Source organism: Erythrolamprus reginae, chromosome 1 (genome assembly GCF_031021105.1).
Source record: "Erythrolamprus reginae isolate rEryReg1 chromosome 1, rEryReg1.hap1, whole genome shotgun sequence".
In the NCBI taxonomy this organism is placed as follows: Eukaryota; Metazoa; Chordata; class Lepidosauria; order Squamata; family Dipsadidae; genus Erythrolamprus; species Erythrolamprus reginae.
In genome coordinates this window covers 406233453-406251104 of record NC_091950.1, presented here as the reverse complement: position 1 = coordinate 406251104, position 17652 = coordinate 406233453, and the positions used below count along the sequence as shown (strand labels likewise).

Sequence of the window (17652 nt, the reverse complement as noted above, 5' to 3'; positions counted from 1 at the left end):
CTGTGGGACCTAATCGGTCTCTGGGATTCGTGCGGCAGCAGGCGGTCTCGGAGATATTCTGGTCCAGTGCCATGAAGGGCTTTAAAGGTCATAACCAACACTTTGAATTGTGACCGGAAGTTGATCGGCAACCAATGCAGACTGCGGAGTGTTGGTGAAATATGGGCATACCTAGGTAAGCCCATGACTGCTCTCGCAGCTGCATTCTGCACGATCTGAAGTTTCCGAACACTTTTCAAAGGTAGCCCCATGTAGGGAGCATTACAGTAGTCGAACCTTGAGGTGATGAGGGCATGAGTGACTGTGAGCAGTGAGTCCCGGTCCAGATAGGGCCGCAACTGGTGCACCAGGCGAACCTGGGTCAACGCCCCCCTCGCCACAGCTGAAAGATGGTTCTCTAATGTGAGCTGTGGATCGAGGAGGACGCCCAAGTTGCGGACCCTCTCCGAGGGGGTCAATAGTTCCCCCCCCAGGGTAATGGAAGGACAGATGGAATTGTCCTTGGGAGGCAAAACCCACAGCCACTCCATCTTATCAGGGTTGAGTTTGAGTCTGTTGACACCCATCCAGGCCCCAACAGCCTCCAGACACCGGCACATCACTTCCACTGCTTCGTTGACTGGACATGCCCATTTTTCACCAGCACTCCGCAGTCTGCATTGGTTGCCGATCAATTTCAGGCCACAATTCAAAGTGTTGATTATGACCTATAAAGCCCTTCATGGCATCGGACCAGAATATCTCCGGGACCTTCTTTTGCCACACGAATCCCAGCGACCGGTTAGGTCCCACAGAGTCGGCCTTCTCCGGGTCCCATCGACTAAACAATGTCGTTTGGCGGGACCCAGGAGAAGAGCCTTCTCTGTGGTGGCCCCGACCCTCTGGAACCAGCTCCGCCCAGAGATCAGAACTGCCCCCACCCTCCTTGCCTTTCGTAAAGTTCTTAAGACCCATCTCTGCCGTCAGGCATGGGGGAACTGAGAAATCTCCCCCGGACCTATACAGTTTATACATGGTATGTTTGTGTGTATGCTTGCTTTTAATAATGGGGTTTTTAGTGTTTTTTAAATTATTAGATTTGTTCTTACATTGTCCTTATTATTGTTGTGAGCCGCCCCGAGTCTACAGAGAGGGGCGGCATACAAATCTTATTATTATTATTATTATTATTATTATTATTATTATTATTATTATTAATAATAATAATAATAATAATAATATTGTGATACTTAAAGCAGTATCATCAATTAAAAATACTGAGTTGGGCCCTTTATTCTTCTCAGTCTCCCTTATTTATTTGCAACTTTGCATACTTTCTTATTTTCAAAACATTTAAAATAGTTTATTAATAAAGGCTGAAGATCTCACATAGGCACATTTTCATTTTGGAGAGGCCGAGGATTGAACCTAGATCCTTTGTACAGAAGCGTATTTATTTATTATATAAATTTATATAGCGTTGCATTTACAGAAGGGAATTCTGGTACATATGGTCTGCAATTGAGTTAATATCTCTTCTGTAGAAAAAAAAAGGTCCAGTTTCTAGTCCTCATGGTGCTGAACAAAGGATTTATATAAATGGGAATGCAGAAATTGCCTTTCATATGTTTATGATCATAGCAATTTACAAAAAACTGCCTGTAGTTTCTACTAGTAGCCTTACTTATCTCTTCCTGGAAATATACAAATCGAATCTGGAATTCTAACCCATACATCAAGTTCAAGAAGGACAGGTATGTGTGAGTGTGTGTGTCTAGATCTATTTCAAGTTAATTTGCTCTCATCAGCTAGCCATACCCTTACCCAGATTTGAACCTGGGCAGTCTGCCTGCAAGGCAGTAGCTTTAACCTCTAGGCCACAGGTTCTCCTCCTGTCCTGTTCAAATCCTGGCAAGGGTATGGCTAACTGGTGAGAGCAAAATAGCTTGAAATAGATCTATACTAGTCTCCCTTCCTTTTCATTATCAGCAAAAATATGTTACACATATAGAATAGTTTGTCAGCTATAAAAGTTAACTGTCTTGAATGGCCCCTGGAGAGGCCAAGTGGCAAAAAGGAAGCAGTATGCTCTCTCCCATATTTGGGTATATCAGGGTGATTCCACAGATAACACACATACACACACACAAACATATGTAGCATATTTTTGCTGGTAATGAATATACAGTACATATACATATACATACTGTATATAGGGTATATCTAGGGTAAGAAGCCCCCCAAAGCTCAAACTTTTAGAATTCTTCTCCATATGTATATGTATATAGGTATGTATAAAATCCCGGTAAGGGTATGGCTAGCTGATAAGAGCAAAATAGCTTGAAATAGATCTATACTAATCTCCCTTCCTTTTCATTATCAACAAAAATATGTCACTCACACACACACACAAACACACACACATATATGGGGTATATCTAGGGCAAGAAACCCCTTGAAGCTCAAACTTTTAGAATTCTTTTCCATAATAGTCATGAGGATCAGAATCTTTATTCTACGCAAACCAATATTTGGCATTCTTAAAGAGAATCTTAACTTTATCTTATTGGTTATATACTACCTTAATATATTTATTTATTTATTTATTTATTTATTTATTTATTTATTTATTTATTTATTTTTATTGGATTTGTATGCCGCCCCTCTCCGTAGACTCCGTAGACTGCGTAGACTTTAGTATTGTATACTAAATATACAATAACATACCGTGTTTCCCCGAAAATAAGACACTGTCTTATATTAATTTTTGCTCCAAAAGTTGTGCTACGTCTTATTTTCGGGGGGTGCCTTATATTTCTCCAATATGACAAATTCACAGGCAGAAAAGCTGACACCCCCGAAGAAAGTGTACCCTACGGTACACTGATTACGGTACGGTACCTGTCACTATGGCACCCACACACACACAAACAACGGCACTTATATGGTACAACAGTATACTCCCGCTATTGCAGCTTCCGGCCACCAGAGGAGCTACAGTCTACGCACTGTAGTGGAGACTGTAATGGCGGTGAGACAGCAGGAGACTGTGTCTGCTGTACTGGATGGTACAAAGCGATGGAAGGGGCCAGCAGGGGACGCCACATTATTACGGTACCGCTATGAACAGCTTTGAATGGTACCATATGTTTTTCCACCGTACCGTATGTAAACTTGACTACGCCTTATTTTCGGGGGGTGCCTTATATTAGCAAATTCTGCAAAACCTCTGACATGCCTTACTTTCGGGGCATGTCTTATTTTCGGGAAAACAGGGTATACTAAGGCACACATGTTTATGAGACATATGATTTGTGAGCCTGGCAGCTATATAAATTGGACAAGTAAATAAATAGACAACAGTACATAATTCATGACATGAAATCATGAAAACTACAGCAACACTATATAATTAACTCAATGTTATATTCAAATGCAGACAGTCTCCACTATCTTCTTCTTACCATTACTTGAACAAAGCAGTGGTTGCTGGTGACGTACCTGGTTCACAGTCTCCAGAGATGAGGCATTTTTCAGACCTAGCAAATGAAAGCAGGATCAAGCAGGTTTTGTGATTGACTGATTATAGGTAGTCCTCAACTTAACAACCATTCATAGAAACATAGAAACATAGAAGTCTGACGGCAGAAAAAGACCTCATGGCCCATCTAGTCTGCCCTTGTACTATTTTCTGTATTTTATCTTAGAATGGATATATGTTTATCCCAGGCATGTTTAAATTCAGTTACTGTGGATTTACCAACCACGTCTGCTGGAAGTTTGTTCCAACCTCTACTACTCTTTCAGTAAAATAATATTTTCTCATGTTACTTTTTATCTTTCCCCCAACTAACTTCAGATTGTGTCCCCTTGTTCTTGTGTTCACTTTCCTATTAAAAACACTTCCCTCCTGGACCTTATTTAACCCTTTAACATATTTAAATGTTTCGATCATGTCCCCCCTTTTCCTTCTGTCCTCCAGACTATACAGATTGAGTTCACTAAGTCTTTCCTGATACGTTTTATGCTTAAGACCTTCCACCATTCTTGTAGCCCATCTTTGGACCCGTTCAATTTTGTCAATATCTTTTTGTAGGTGAGGTTTCCAGAACTGAACACAGTATTCCAAATGTGGTCTCACCAGCACTCTATATAGCGGGATCATAATCTCCCTCTTTCTGCTTGTTATACCTCTAGCTATGCAGCCAAGCATCATTTAGTAACCGTCGGAAGTTACAATAGCACTGAGAAAATAACTTATGCCCAGCATCCCCCATGGTTATGTGATGCTTGGTAATTGGTTCATGATTATGACAGTGGCAACAAGCAAAGTCAATGGGAAAGCCAGACTTATAAAAACTACTGCAATTGTAGCCAGAGGGTTGTAAACTAGGGCAAAACTTACTGAACAAGCATCTTGCTTAGCAACATAAATTTTGGGCTCAATTTTGGTCATAGGTTGATGATTTGGGAGCCGAGGTGACGCAGCAGGTAGAGTGCAGTACTGCAGGCCACTAACTACTGCTGACTGTAGATCTGCAGGTCAGCGGTTCAAATCTCATCACTGGCTCAAGGTTGACTCAGACTTCCATCCTTCCCAGGTGAGTAAAATGAGGACCCAGATTGTTGGGGGCAGTATGCTGTCTCTGTTAAAAAGTGTTATTGCTAACATGTTGAAAGCCGCTCTGAGTTTAAGGAGAAGGGTGGCATTTAAAAAAATCGAATAAATAAATAATAAATAAATTTGCTTTAGTTCAGGGTTTTTGCATTCTTTGCAAAAAAATTTTTACATTTTGCATCCTTCTAAGTATCCTTTGGATCTGGTATCTGTCAGCCAAATAAAATATTCAAGGCTGGAGGATGGGATCATTGGATAAATAGGACATCCTATTTATATCAATCTTTAATCCTCCCTTCACATCCTTCTCAAAAGAATAAAGTCTTCCAAAATAGAAGAATACTTCCTGTGCTAAACTGCAATGAATCTTTGGCTGTAGTATTACTTTAGTACCTTGTCTTTATGCTTGGCAAGCAGAGAAGTGAAATTGATTTATTTTTTGAGAGATCAATAGAGCTGACAAGGCAATAAATGTACAGTATATAAATATCCCTGTTCAGTGCGAATGGAATTATGTCTTTCTCTTAACTTAATCATATCACAGGGCCATAATATCAACAAAACAGAGATTGAAATTTAAGTAATACTGATGAACATCCCTACATGGCATTGGATCAGAATACCTCCGGAACCGCCTTCAACCGCACGAATCCCAGCGGCCGATAAGGTCCCACAGAGTTTGTTTATTTATTTATTTATTTTATTTATTTATTAGATTTGTATGCCGCCCCTCTCCGAAGACAATGTCCTTTGGCGGGCCCCAGGGGAAGAGCCTTCTCTGTGGCGGCCCTGGCCCTCTGGAATCAACTCCCCCCGGAAATTAGAATGGCCCCCACCTTCCTTGTCTTTCGCAAGTTACTCAAGACCCACCTATATCGCCAGGCATGGGGGAACTAAGACATCTCCCCCAGGCTAGACCCAGGCTAGACCCAGGCTTATTATATTTCACGTTTGGTGTGTATGTGTTGTATGGTTTTTAATTGTTGGGGTTTTTATATATTTTATTATTAGATTTGTCCCATTGTTATACTGTTTTTATTGCTGTTGTGAGCCGCCCCGAGTCTTCGGAGAGGGGCGGCATACAAATCTAATAAATTATTATTAATTATTATTATCTAGTGCCGCAATGGCAAACCTGTGGCACGTGTGCCAGAGGTGGCATGCACAGCCTTCTCTGTGGACACATGTACCACTACTAGCTGTTCTGTTCTGGCTAATCTTCATGTATGCTGGAGTCCCATAAACCAGAAGAGCAACAGGCCGGTGACCATATGTACATTGGCCAGCTGGCCTTCCAATTTCTGGGGCTCCAGCACATGTGCACATGTGCATTTTGGTTTGGGCACTCAGTGCTGAAAAGGTTCACCATCACTGATCTAGTGTAATTCTTTTCTTGGTTTTATCTAGAATAGGGGTGTCAAACCCACATAGTCACAGCCTCATCATGTAACGTAGCATGGCTTTTCCCCCCTTTGCTGTGGCTGTGGCCAGCTCGTGATGCATCCAGCCTGCGGGCCATGAGTTTGACACCCATGATACAGTGGTTCTCAACCTGGGGGTCGGGACCCCTTTGGGGGTCGAACAACCATTTCACAGGGGTCGCCTAAGACCATGGGAAAAGACAAATTTCTCCTGGTGTTAGGAACTAAAGCTTATATTCTGGCGCCTTGGAACATATTTTTACAATCTGACCAATCAGGCGTTTACAGTGGGGGTGTCCCTCTGACCTTCCTGCCAATCAGCTTAAAGCTCTGTTGGGAGAATTGGCGCTAGACTTATGGTTGGGTGTCACCACAACATGAGGAACTGTATTAAGGGTCACGGCATTAGAAAGGCTGAGAACCACTGATAAAAGTTTTTCTAAGAAATACAGGTATCTCTTGAGAGTGGGCGGCATACAGAAAGAAAGAAAGAAAGAAAGAAAGAAAGAAAGAAAGAAAGAAAGAGGGAGGGAGGGAGGAAAGAGGGAGGGAGGGAGGGAGGGAGGAAGGAAGGAAAGAAAGAAACAAAGAACACATTTAATCAAATAACAATAACAATCAAATGTGTGCCTTTACAGTTCTTGCTTTTAATAAAGTCATTGAAATCCCAATTACCTTCCTTATAATGGCTTGATATATTTCTTAATACAGTATAATCAAAGTATGGAACTCTTGTCCCGATATATCATGATGGATGCTGAACTATTTGGTTTAAAAAAATAATGTAACTATGGAATAATTGCATAAATAAGTATCAGCTATATGAACTAAAACATAACCTCCCTGTTCAGAGGCAATATTATCAGCTACATATTTCAGTAACCATATCCCATGGTCTTCATGAGCCATCATTAAAACAAGGTAAAAACGAGCTTACCTGTGGTTAGCTTGAGAAGTCCCTGCTAAATCAAGAAATGCCATTCTATGTGGTTCAGGGGAGACTTCCCCAGAGGGACTTGATGGCTCAATCTTGGTTGCATCTTTGGTAAATTTATTTCCTGGTGGTAATGATTGGGCAGCGTGGAGAAAGAAAGAGAAAGACATTTTGCAGTTGCCCAATTTGGATGGAAGAAGAACTGTATGGTCTTAAAACAGCAGTCCCCAAACTTTACAGATTGGCAGCCGGCAGGATGGGGGGAAAGAGGAACCGCCCCACACCGTCCCACCACTCACACAAATCAAGCTGCACGCACACATGTGTACTGGCCAGCCATTCATGCAGCCTGAGAGTTGGGAACCCCTGGTCTAAAACACATATCAAGGCATCAGCCCCTTAGAAAGCTTTGCCCCATTGGGGATCAATCAGTTTGGGTGGAAACTAAACAAGAAGAGAAGTAACTTAGAACTAAGGAGAAATTTCCTGACAGTTAGAACAATTAATCAGTGGAACAGCTTGCCTCCAGAAGTTGTGAATGCTCCGACACTGGAAGTTTTTAAGAAGATGTTGGATAACCATTGTCTGAAGTAGTGTAGGGTTTCCTGCCTAAGCAGGGGTTTTGACTACCCTTCCAAATCTGTTGTTGTTGTTGTTGTTATTGTTATTATTAACAACATGAAGAATGGAATTAGATGGATAGTCATACAGTAATAGCACTTACACTTACATATCGCTTTAAAGCGCATAACAGCCCTCTCTTAAGCAGTTTACCGAGTCAGCCTATTGTCCCCAACAATCTGGGTCCTCATTTTAGCAATCTTGGAAGGATGGAAGGCTGAGTCAACCTTAAGCCTGGTGAGATTCGAACTTTCAAATTTCAGGCAAATTTGAGGCGAGGAGAGGCCAGGCACCCTAACCCCAACCCTTGACATGAGTGACGTCAAGTTGGCCACCTTTAAGCCAGCCACATGACCTTTACGCCACCTCCGGTCACATGATCGTCAGGCCACTCCCACCTGGTCACATGGAATGCAAGCCACGCCCACAAAATAAGCCACCCCCACAGTGTGGTAGTAAAAAAATTTGCAGCCCTTCACTGAATGTTGAGTCAAAACAAGTCTTGAGTTCATGTACAACTTTTAGTTTTCCCTAATATGACCAAGTTTGGAAGATTTCATATTCATTTCTGACTGAAGGTTTCCCTCTTCCAGCCTAACCAACACCACCAACCTAGTCTAAGAAGATCTCTTTTCTACTGTGACCCCATGATGTTGCCACCAACTCATTCCCTGTCTAGACATGAGTCAAGCTTAAGTCACTGAGCCAGGGTGGCGCAGTGGTTAGAGTGCAGCACTGAAGGCTACTTCAAGCTGCTAGCTGTAGTGCAGCAGTTCAAATCTCACCCCCGGCTCAAGGTTGACTCAGCCTTCCATCCTTCCAAGGTGGGTAAAATAAGGACCCAGATTGTTGGGGACAATAAGCTGACTCTGTAAACCACTTGGTGTTGTGGTTAGCTCTGGCCCAGCTCCTGCCCCAAGGACTGTGGATGTGGGGGAGACACCCACATGCTGCAGGCCTGTTTTGCCCCCGGTGGAATCTGATGATGAAGGCTCCTCTGACCAAGAAGACATGAGTGACAGGGAGGAGGAGAGCGTGGCAGACAGCCCAGAAGGAGATCAATTATCTAGCTCATCCTTGGATTCAGAACAAGAGTTAATGATACAGCCACGCATGCAGAGAGCGATGCATAGGCAAATACAACTGAGAGATTATTATCAAAGAAAATGAGGCCACCTGTGGTTGGGTGGGGCTGTGGTAATTAGTGAGGCTGCTATAAATAGCAGCCTGTGGGTTTGGCCATTGTGGAGGATTATCTGATCGTTGTGTTTCGTGACTGCTTTACTGACTTTGACCTTTTCTGTGCTGATTTCCCCCCGCTTTGAAACTAAACCAGAGTAAAGTGTGTTTCACTTTGTGAAAGAAGGACTGTGAATTGCCTCACAGCTGCAAGCTAAGTATCACAGAACTGATAAGGGACTTGTACAAATTACCAGTTTGTTTGGAGACCAGTGCTCTTTGCTATACCAAAAGAGGGCTTAGTTTATGTGACTTTTCATTATAAAGAACATTGTTTTGACTTTTCAAACGTGTGTGTGTCTGAAATTTGTACCTGTGAATTTTTGGGAGGAGTCTACCAGAGAGCCCGACAGAACACTTGGAGAGTGCTTTAAAAGCACTATGAAGTAGTATGTAAGTCTAAATGCTATTGCTATTCTTAAGTGTTCCAGTATTAAAAACTGTATTTTTAAAAAAACTGTATTTTGCCCGCGGAGGGCAATCTTTAGGTATACAAAATCTGTTCTTCTCTGACATCTGTTTCCTTAGAGCAGCGGTCCCCAAACTACGGCCCGGGGGCCGGATGCGGCCCGCTGAGGCAATTTATCCAGCCCGCGGCAGCCCACGAGATTTTATCAATAGATATTATAAGCTCCCGAATCTCCTGTCAACTCACCGCGGTCTGCTGCTGAGTGAGGAGGCGGTACAGAGGCAAGGGGCGGGGAGGATAGGAGCAAGATAGAGAGAGAGGGAGAGAGAGAAAGAGGGAGAGATACAAAGAGGGAGAGAGAAAGAGAATGAGTGAGAGAAAGAGGGAGAAATAGAGAGGAAGAGAGGAAGGGGGATAGATGGAAAGAGTGAGAGAGAGAAAAGAGAAAAATGAGAAAATGATGGAGAGAAAACAAGGGACAGGAAAATGAAACAAATGAGAGAGAAGGAAGAAAAGAGAGAGGGAAGAGAGAAATGGAGAGGAAGGAGGGAAGGAAGGAGAAATGGAGGGAGTTTGTTGATTTAAGTTTAAATTTACTTGTTAATAAAGAAGTATAAATTACTTTATTACTTAATTATTTAATTACTTCTTTATTTTAAATATTGTATTTGTTCCCATTTTGTTTTTTACTTTAAATAAGATTTGTGCAGTGTGCATAGGGATTTGTTCATAGGGTTTTTTTATAGTCCGGCCCTCCAACAATCTGAGGGACAGTAAACTGGCCCCCTGTGTAAAAAGTTTGGGGACCCCTGCCTTAGAGGGAAATCAGGTGACTGATAATGACTGGGAACAGGGACAATGAAGGCAAGATAGGGACTAGCAATTCCTTCCAATCTCAATATTGTTTTCTTCCAATTCAACCATGGGTGGACAGCATTTCAGCTAAGCAATCAATTGTGAAAAACTGAATAATTTTATTATCCATTTTAATTGCTACATGAGACAGATTCAGGCCTTGGGTTATAACGCTGGCTGCTTACAACAAATCACATGAAAAGTTAATAAAGTTTAACACAAGCTTCTCCAGTCTAGCGTCATTTGCAGTGATTCAAACGAAATCATATTTCAGCATCGCAGGAAAAATTCCCTACTCGAGTACAGACAGTAGTGGTTAATATCTTTTTGAAGTTCAGAGAAGGAAAAAGCTTCAAAATATCTAGCTGCATATTCTATTTGACAGAATCTTTGGGGGAAAGGTCTGACATACCTGTAAAAATTCTTTCATCAAACATCCTGTAAAGGAAGGAGAAATCATTTCAGGTGCAAAGAAGGGGGGAAAATAACCATGAAAAGCGTCCATCTGAAATTGATAGGGGGATAAACATTACCCACCCACCCCAATTGGTGGTTTGTGTCACAAGCTTACCAGAATGACATGGACCAGTGATAGAAACATAGAAGACTGACGGCAGAAAAAGACCTCATGGTCCATCTAGTCTGCCCTTATACTATTTCCTGTATTTTATCTTACAATGGATATATGTTTATCCCAGGCATGTTTAAATTCAGTTACTGTGGATTTACCAACCACGTCTGCTGGAAGTTTGTTCCAAGGATCTACTACTCTTTTAGTAAAATAATATTTTCTCACGTTGCTTTTGATCTTTCCCCCAACTAACTTCAGATTGTGTCCCCTTGTTCTTGTGTTCGCTTTCCTATTAAAAACACTTCCCTCCTGAACCTTATTTAACCCTTTAACATATTCAAATGTTTCGATCATGTCCCCCCTTTCCCTTCTGTCCTCCAGACTATACCGATTGAGTTCATTAAGTCTTTCCTGATACGTTTTATGCTTAAGACCTTCCACCATTCTTGTAGTCCATCTTTGGACCCGTTCAATTTCGTCAATATCTTTTTGTAGGTGAGGTCTCCAGAACTGAACACAGTATTCCAAATGTGGTCTCACCAGCGCTCTATATAGCGAGATCACAATCTCCCTCTTCCTGCTTGTTATACCTCTAGCTATGCAGCCAAGCATCCTACTTGCTTTTCCTACTGCCCGACCACACTGCTCACCCATTTTGAGACTGTCAGAAATCACTACCCCTAAATCCTTCTCTTCTGAAGTTTTTGCTAACACAGAACTGCCAATACAATACTCCGATTGAGGATTCCTTTTCCCCAAGTGCATTATTTTACATTTGGAAACATTAAACTGCAGTTTCCTTGCTTTGACCATTTATCTAGTAAAGCTAAATCATTTACCATATTACAGACCCTGTGCCTGTGCAAATGCCAGCACCCATAATTCAATGCTTAGAGAGGATGAAAAATGGGCTTACCAGGCGCGCATGAAATTGGGAAATGGATTGTTTCTGGGCTACAGAGGGCCTCCGGGGGGGGTGGGGGCAGGGGAGGCCCTCTGTAGCCCAGAAACAATCCATTTCCCAATTTCATGCGCGCCTGGTAAGCCCATTTTTCATCCTCTCTAGGCTCCAAAGGCTTCCCTAGAGCCTGGGGAGGGTAAAAATACACTCTCCCATCCCTCTGGAGACCCTCCAGAAGCCACAAATTCTCTCACAGACCCTCCATGCAAGCTGAAAATTTATTTATTAATTATTTATTAATTATTTATTAATTGGACTTAGAAACATAGAAACATAGAAGACTGACAGCAAAAAAAGACCTCATGGTCCATCTAGTCTTCCCTTATACTATTTCCTGTATTTTATCTTACAATGGGTATATGTTTATCCCAAGCATGTTTAAATTCAGTTACTGTGGAATTTACCAATCATGTCTGCTGGAAGTTTGTTCCAAGGATCTATTACTCTTTCAGTAAAATAATATTTTCTCACGTTGCTTTTGATCTTTCCCCCAACTAACTTCAGATTGTGTCCCCTTGTTGACTTATATGCCGCCTCTCTCCGTGGACTCGGGGCGGCGCACAACAGATAAAGAGATACAATATAATAAAAATTATTTAAAACAAAAACAAAAAAACCCTTGTATTGGCTTTTTGGGTGAGCCTGGATAAATTGTTGAAAGTGTCCCAAGAAAATAAAGTTGCAGAAATATGAGAGTGACAGCGAGTGAGTGAGTGAGTGAGTGCGTGAGTGAGTGAGTGAGGGGGGGAGGGAGAGAAAGAGTGAAAGAGAGAGAGAGAAAGACAAATGGATAGAGATAACACCCTTTTTTGACCTATCCAGAGGTGCCTCTAATTGGAATAGAAGGTCCCAAACCCCGCAGTTCCTTCCAGCATCCACTTACGAGATGCTGAAACAGTGCAGTACCTTTTGATCACAAAGTGGATATTGTGCCTTTCTTCTAAGATCCGCTTGAGCTTGGGGACCCCGTAGGTGCAGGGCCTCTTGAACGGGATTTTGTCTGGAATTCCAATGATTTCTACTGCTTCCGGATCACAGGCAATTTTCCGGTATGGGACGGGGACCATGTGATCCAGCCCCAAGGCTTCAGCTGAACATGGTAGAACATAGAATCTTTAATATAAGAACAGGCAGAAGAATAAGAACATAAGACAAACCCCACTGGATTAGACCAAAGGCCTCTACAATCCAGTCTTCCGTGTTACAAAATTGATCCCTCCGTTTCTCTGGAATGCCCTCAAACTGGACATCCACTTGTCCATAATCCCCAGTGGCTGAAACTGAAAAGATATGTTGGCTGGGTACATTCAGCCTGGTTCAGTTGAAAACATAAGCTTCTGTACTTGCTTATTTTTAATCTTGGTTAGTTCTTTATGGCTTAATGTACTGTACAAACCCAATGCTTTATTTAATGATTCAGTGATTTGGATATGCCCAGAAAATGAGATAATTCAAGTTTATGCAAACCCAATCACTGTCTTCAAACACTGCTTAAGCTATAATTTAATTATTTATTGAATAGACCACAGCAGATTTACATATCGTGATAAACTAAAAGCAATTATTACCAAACTAGAATGGCTAGGTTTACAGACCATATTCTTCCTAAGCCAAACTACACTGTAGCTTAGTTCTCGTGTATTCTCCAGCTCTGCTTTTGATATTTAAGGTAATACACTTATACCTCGTCTTACAAACGCCTCGTCATACAAACTTTTCGAGATACAAACCCGGGGTTTAAGATTTTTTTGCCTCTTCTTATAAACTATTTTCACCTTACAAACCCACCGCCACCGCAGGGATGCCCCACCTCCGGACTTCTGTTGCCAGCGAAGCACCCGTTTTTGCGCTGCTGGGATTACCCTGAGGCTACCCTCCATGGGAAACCCAACCTTCGGACTTCCGTGTTTTTATGATGCAGCAGGGGAATCCCAGCAGTGCAAAAACGGGCGCTTCGCTGGCAACGGAGGTTCGGAGGTGGGGTTTCCCAGCGAGGGGAGCCTCAGTGAAATTGCAGCATCGCAAAAACATAGAGGTCCAGAGATGGGGTTTTGAGGACTTTGTTTTTGTGATGCTGCGATTCACTGATGCTCCCTTCGCTGGGAAACCCCACCTCCGGACTTCCATTGCCAGTGAAGCGCTTGTTTTTGCGATGCTGGGATTCCCCTGCTGGGATTTCCGTGCAGCATTGCAAAAACATAGAAGTCTGGAGGTGGGGTTTCCCATGGAGGGGAGCCTCGGGGGAATCCCAGCAGTGCAAAAACGGGCGCTTCGGCTGGCAAAAGGAGTGAATTTTGGGCTTGCACGCATTAATCACTTTTCCATTGATTCCTATGGGAAACATTGTTTCGTCTTACAAATTTTTCACCATAAGAACTTCATCCCGGAACCAATTAAGTTTGTAAGACAAGGTATCACTGTATATAGTTTTAACTGAACAGGCAGCTGATGGTCCATACCGAGGTGAGCCCAGTTTTCGAATAGGCCTTGACCACCAATGTTGGGATCACAACTTCCCAGGGCTACTGGGATTAGGGCAACATATAACTATATTAGATCACAATGATTGCAATGGTTATTACGATGAGCTATTGGCCCCTTTGAAACCATTCAACATAAAAATAAGACTCCACACCAATCAGAATCCAATTGAAACCAAAAAATGTAAAAGTAGTATCATTCATGCAGAATGTACAGTAGTTGTGTAGAATCCATAATCGGCATGTGATTATTTTTCATTTGCAGCCCAATCTGTCAGAAATTGTGCACTTGAATTTCAATGGGAAATTGCTAAGACTGCATTGGCTACCGATCTCTTTCCGGACACAATTCAAAGTGTTGGTTATAACCTATAAAGCCCTACATGGCATAGGACCAGACTATCTCTGAGACCACCTTCTGCTGCATGAATCCCAGCGACCAGTGAGATCCCAGAGTTGGTCTCCTTAGGGTCCCATCAACCAAACAATGTCGGCTGGTGGGACCTAGGGGAAGAGCCTTTTCTGTGGGGGCTCCAGCCCTCTGGAATCAGTTCCCCCCCGGAGATTCGTACTGCCCCCACCCTCCTCACCTTCTGAAAGGTAGTTTAAACACTCATCTTTGCTGCAAGGCCTGGGGTTCCTTAGATCTTCCCCCCTGACCAATGAATGCTTTAGTTTGATTGTTGAATGAATGATGTCGATAATTTTTTCATTAGAATTTTAAAGATTGTTTTTTAATGTATTATTTATTTATTTATTATTTATTTATTAATCAGATTTGTATGCCGCCCCCCTCCGTAGACTCGGGGCGGCTAACAACAATAAGAATACAATGTAAAGAAATCTAATATTTAAGTTAATTTAAAAAAAACCCAATTTAAGAAACCAATCATACATACATACATACCATGTATAAATTTTATAAGCCTAGGGGGAAGGGAAAGTCTCAATTCCCCCATGCCTGACGACAGAGGTGGGTTTTAAGGAGCTTACGAACGGCAAGGGGGGTGGGAGCAACTTTGATATCTGGGGGGAGTTGGTTCCAAAGGGTCGGGGCCGCCACAGAGAAGGCTCTTCCCCTGGGTCCTGCCAAATGACATTGTTTAGTTGACGGGACCCGGAGAAGGCCAACTCTGTGAGACCTAACTGGTCGCTGGAATTCGTGCGGCAGAAGGCGGTCCCGGAGATATTCTGATCCAGTGCCATGAAGGGCTTTATAGGTCATAACCAACACTTTGAATTGTGTATTAATTGGATTGTTGTTATTGTTTCTTGTTTTTCTGTACATGCTGTGAGCCGCCCCGAGTCCTCGGAGAGGGGTGGCATACAAATCCAATTAAATCTAAATCTAAGAAGAGCAGGGGACTCTCTTGCTAATTTAGATGGAAAACAACATGGACTTCTCAAATAAGCCTTTAACTTTTTAACTCCTTCAAAATTGCCCGGCCCCATGTGGCCACTGGCTCCCCCACCACATAAATAGCATAAATATTGCCTACTTTGGCCATAGTATTCCAGAGATCAGAACATTCCGAATTCAAATCACCTTCCCATTTTAGGCCTATCCTAGTTTCTTAGCCTTAGCAATCCAATTTCAAATGAGGGCATAATTGTCCTGAGCTATGTACAAGTCAACGCTTGAGCACTTATTGAAAGTGAATGTTTTTATTGCTGTGTATACAGTGTACTTCATACCAAGAAGCATGAATCACTCGTCCTATCCCAAAACAACTCTTCCTGTTTATCTCTTAACGTTTAACCCAACACAAATCTTTAAAAATTAAAATTAAGTATTTTTGTTATTGCTGTAGTTTTTTGTGTGTTTTGTTTCTTGTTGGTCATTGTTTGTATTTTTGTATTTTACAAATGTATGCATGTTTATTTTCAGTTACTATGTGTTTTTTAAGGAATTCAAATAAAAATTATTTCAATAAAAATTAAAATACCAGACGAAGAAAGCAAGAGAAGGGGAGAAAGGAAATGGGGTGGAAGGAAGAAGTAGAGGGGAAAATGGGGGAAAGGGAAGAAAGGAGAGGAGGAAGAGGAGGAGAGCTAAGAGACAGAGGAATATTTACAAAAAATAAAATATCACATAATTCAGAAGGTAACCATAAAGATCACCGTGATGGATGACGCCATCTTAGTGGCAGAAAGAACATCATAGCAATTACAGTGCTCCCTCAATTTTTGCGGGTTCGAACTTCGCAAATAGCCTATACCACGGTTTTTCAAAAAATATTAATTAAAAAATACTTCGTGGGTTTTTTCCTATACCACGGTTTTTCCCACCCAATGACGTCATATGTCATTGCCAAACTAATAATTTTTGCAAATAAATAACAAAAAAAAATATGGTTAATAAATAATTATGTTTATAAATATCAGGATCACTAAGTGTCTTATTCAGTGGTGAGTACCAGAAATAATGGTGAGTAAATGGTTGTTAAGGGAATGGGAAATGGTAATTTAGGGGTTTAAAGTGTTAAGGGAAGGCTTGTGATACTGTCCATAGCCAAAAATGGTGTATTTACTTCCGCATCTCTACTTCCGGAGATTCGACTTTCGCGGGCGGTCTCGGAACACATCCCCTGCAGAAATCGAGGGAACACTATAGTGTGTTTCCTAAAACTCCCAAGTTACAGGTTCAAAAACCCAATATACCACAAGCTACTTTCACATGGGCGGGGAGTAAAAGAAGAGCGGCTGATATATTTTCAAAGGAGCAACTATCATCATGGTAAAGTTATTTATAGAAGACCAATCACTCCTTGTTATAGTCACGTAACAGGGATCCTGTGATGTTCTGTTTTCTGTTGGAAACCACTTCCCATCAGCCCCTCCGAGCATTGACAAGGAAGCTAGAGTGGCATACAAATCTAATAAATAATAATAATAATAATCCAGTAATATGTGGATGGGCACTGGTTTTCTGCGATAGATATAATTGCTTCCCTCCTAAATGACATTCTTGCCGTTTCAGCTGCCAAAAGTTTTGCCCTTTAGAAATGCCAATTTAGAGATAGATATTTTACAAAATATGAGAAAATTGGTACAAATGGCTCAAACTGAGAAAATACATTAAAAACTTAAAGGAAAAAGCAAAACTAGACACTCCTGCCTTTCGTACCCAAATAAAATGAAAATATAGAAACACTGCACATAAATCGATGGAACATAAAACCCTTAAAAACGAATTCGTTCCTTCCGCCGAAATATCCAAAATGAATACAGTATAATATACAGAACTAAAGAAAACACACACACACAATTCCACACGCTAGATACAAATACTTAATATTAGGTCGCTTGATAGTGATAGTCAACAATAGGGTGGACAAATTATCTTTTATATAACAAATAAATATATGTATGTAGTGAAAGAAAATATTAATTGATGATAAGCAAATATTTATTTATTTATTTATTTATTTATTTATTTATTTATTTATTTATTTATTGATTGATTGATTGATTTGATTTGATTTGTATGCCACCCCTCTCCGTAGACTCGGGGCAGCTCACAGCAACAATAAAACAATGTACAACAAATCTAATAATTTAAAA

General features: G+C 41.5%; 1 protein-coding gene across 1 annotated transcript in view; it reads right to left on the bottom strand.

Moving 5' to 3' along the window:
* Positions 1–17652, bottom strand: part of GTF2IRD1 (GTF2I repeat domain containing 1) — a 224713-nt gene that overhangs the window by 54137 nt on the left and 152924 nt on the right. Inside the window, exons 9-12 of the mRNA XM_070735231.1 lie at positions 12515–12698; positions 10489–10514; positions 6956–7076; positions 3481–3518 (exon numbers count right to left, since the gene is read on the bottom strand). Of these exons, the coding sequence (XP_070591332.1) occupies positions 3481–3518; positions 6956–7076; positions 10489–10514; positions 12515–12698 (369 nt within the window). The remainder of the gene's footprint in view (positions 1–3480; positions 3519–6955; positions 7077–10488; positions 10515–12514; positions 12699–17652) is intronic.